Raw genomic sequence first — 2,500 nt, forward strand, 5'->3', positions numbered from 1 at the left:
GCCAAGCCCAAAATACGGAAACCACATAACGCTGAAATGCTACATTACTGACATGGCATTTCACCGATAAGCTCCCCACATGCAGCAGTTGAACAGCGGAGTCCAGGCAATTCTGCCTGTAAGCTCAAACAGTGAGATTGTGATATAGTGAGGATTGCAAAATATGCCCTTTCCTCACTGCAGTGCGATCTCGGCGTTGGTATATATAAGTAGGGGGGTGTGGGGGGCACAGCCCTTCACAAGAGCAGAGTAGGATGTATGGCATTTTTGTAACTGTTGTTTGTTTTTCATAGGTTTTGTTTGTAGTGTAGATATTGCGTGGGTTGATAGGATATTTGAGTTAGCTGGGTAATGGTGTTTTAGGATGTTGCAATGTAGTGGGATGTGTTTGTTTTGCAGATACGTTAAGTTTTATGTTTTAGTTTTGACAGTTCAGTAAGGGGACATGTTTTCTTAGTCTAGGTCAGAACCTTATATCACATTTGTTCCTACTATGGAAGCTGTATCAGCCCATCCATTGCCCACAGCACAAGAGAGTCTGGTGGTAGGTAGTGGGTCAGCCTGCTGTGTGTGTGCACATGTGCAAATGTATGAATGGACTGGTGGTCAGTCATACCTTCATGCTCCCCTAGACTAACGACCAAATCTTGCAGTTTTAGGGAGGCTGGGGCACTTGATACCAGGGATACCACTAACACTGTGCATGTATGGGACAGCGAATGATGGTGGGTGTCCTGTGCCAATGTGATGTCTAGGCTGCCCATATTAGCTATCACAAGAATGTGCTGATTTGCACTCTTTGTAGTTAAGGGCAATTCAGAGCCATGGAAATTAGTTGAAAATTAATCTTTGTTCACTGTGGCTAACATGTTTCTGAATCACAAATCTACACATCTTGTAAACAGACCCTTTTTACCACAGCTCCCACCGCCAGAGCTGGGGTTCTTTCTGAATCCCCAGGATGCACTTAGCTTTCCTGTACGACATACTCCGTAGATATTTCCTGCATACATGTTTAGAAAAATCTGGTGAAGAAGATTTGGGACAGGCAGGAAGAGGGCATCCAGCAAAAAGATAGATGGATTGTGTGACAGAAGACCGCGACAATCACAGCAGCCAAGCTGTTTAATGCACATATATCCTGAACACATTAAGTGATTTTGTCTGATCCCTTTGCTAATACAGAGACTGATATGTTTGCGTAATTAATTATTATATTTTTATATTTTATATATTTTTATTACTTTGTAAGGGATTTTATGTGTAAGACAGTGTGTTTTATGCAGACTGCATCTTGAGAAAGCACTTTTATGAGGGTTAAGTGAGAAACATACATTAATTTCAGTTAATAAAGTTTTGTATTGTTATTGAACAGCCCTTCATGTTAAATATCTGCATACATGATGTGAGCTTTACTGATAAGAATAAAGTACTCTAAAATGCATTATGAGGAGATGGAGAACTGCTGCTTTGTAGATGCAATAAGAGGAGACAGCAGGATTACTGGTGGGAGAAACTGTAACAGTAAATACTGCAGTAAGTAGTCACAGGCACCTGACATCCTAGTGCCACTGCCTTGTTAATGAGAGGAAAGAGTGGACAAATGGAAGGCCAGGGATATACACTGTAGGAAATGTGAAGGCATGTATGGCCCTTGATAGTGAAAATGCTCAGTAAGTATGAGACCATGTTTGCAACATTTCAAATGGCCACCCACATATAGTCCATGCACAATTAATAGTCTGAAGTGATTACACCCTATTTGTTCTGGGGTTTTCAGTGGTGGAAACAAAGGCTTTAGTAATCTATGTTTTAACAGAATATTACAACACATTTATGCTGAATGGAAAACAGAAATGGAAATTAGTCTTTACTCTCATGTAGACATAAAGATCAGTGGGATTCTAATTTGTCTAGCCATTTCTTCTAACTGGTCATCACCACACCCAATTGCTCTTCAATCTCAAAGTCTTCCAGACTTCTTTGGTAACTTGTTATTTCTTTATCTTCCAATTGTCAACCTTCATATTATGTGACTTGCTTTATCTCTGTCTGTCTTATATACCCTGAGATTGTACCTGAAGGCTATCATTGCATGGGACAGGTATTTTCCCCTTAAAACAATGACAGCAAAAGGTAAATGGTATGGTCCTGCACTATTCAGTACTTATAAAGGGTGGCAAGAACTTTTAAGTGTTCCTTCTTACAGGTGTACATGGCTAGGCCTCATTTGGTCCTTGTGATCACATTAATATTGCTCTTGAGTTCCTTTATATATGGAAACAGTAAGAGATCTTAGAAAAATAAGTTAAATTATATCTGAATAAGGGCAACAAACAGCATATGCTGCAGAATGCAAAATGTGCTTGATTACCTCCACGAGAAAGTAGCAGTTTCCTCTTGTCCCATATGTGAGTGCTGGTTTCCTGCTGAGCCAGATGTTGTCAGAGATAACAATGTAGTCAACATCAGAAAAAAACGTGTCCCGTTTCATTGTCAG

The 2,500-nt window shown here is 40.1% G+C and overlaps 1 protein-coding gene across 3 annotated transcripts in view; it reads right to left on the reverse strand.

Moving 5' to 3' along the window:
- LOC122798297 (beta-Ala-His dipeptidase-like) overlaps positions 1-2,500 on the reverse strand; it is a 1,272,900-nt gene that overhangs the window by 465,885 nt on the left and 804,515 nt on the right. For all 3 annotated transcript variants that reach the window (XM_044067120.1, XM_044067119.1, XM_044067121.1), the window contains exon 6: positions 2,375-2,500. This exon is cut by the window's right edge and continues 72 nt beyond it. In XM_044067120.1, coding sequence (XP_043923055.1) covers positions 2,375-2,500 — 126 coding nt within the window. The remainder of the gene's footprint in view (positions 1-2,374) is intronic.

The sequence above is a fragment of the Protopterus annectens genome, chromosome 3.part1 (genome assembly GCF_019279795.1).
Source record: "Protopterus annectens isolate FY-2018-M chromosome 3.part1, PAN1.0, whole genome shotgun sequence".
In the NCBI taxonomy this organism is placed as follows: Eukaryota; Metazoa; Chordata; order Ceratodontiformes; family Protopteridae; genus Protopterus; species Protopterus annectens.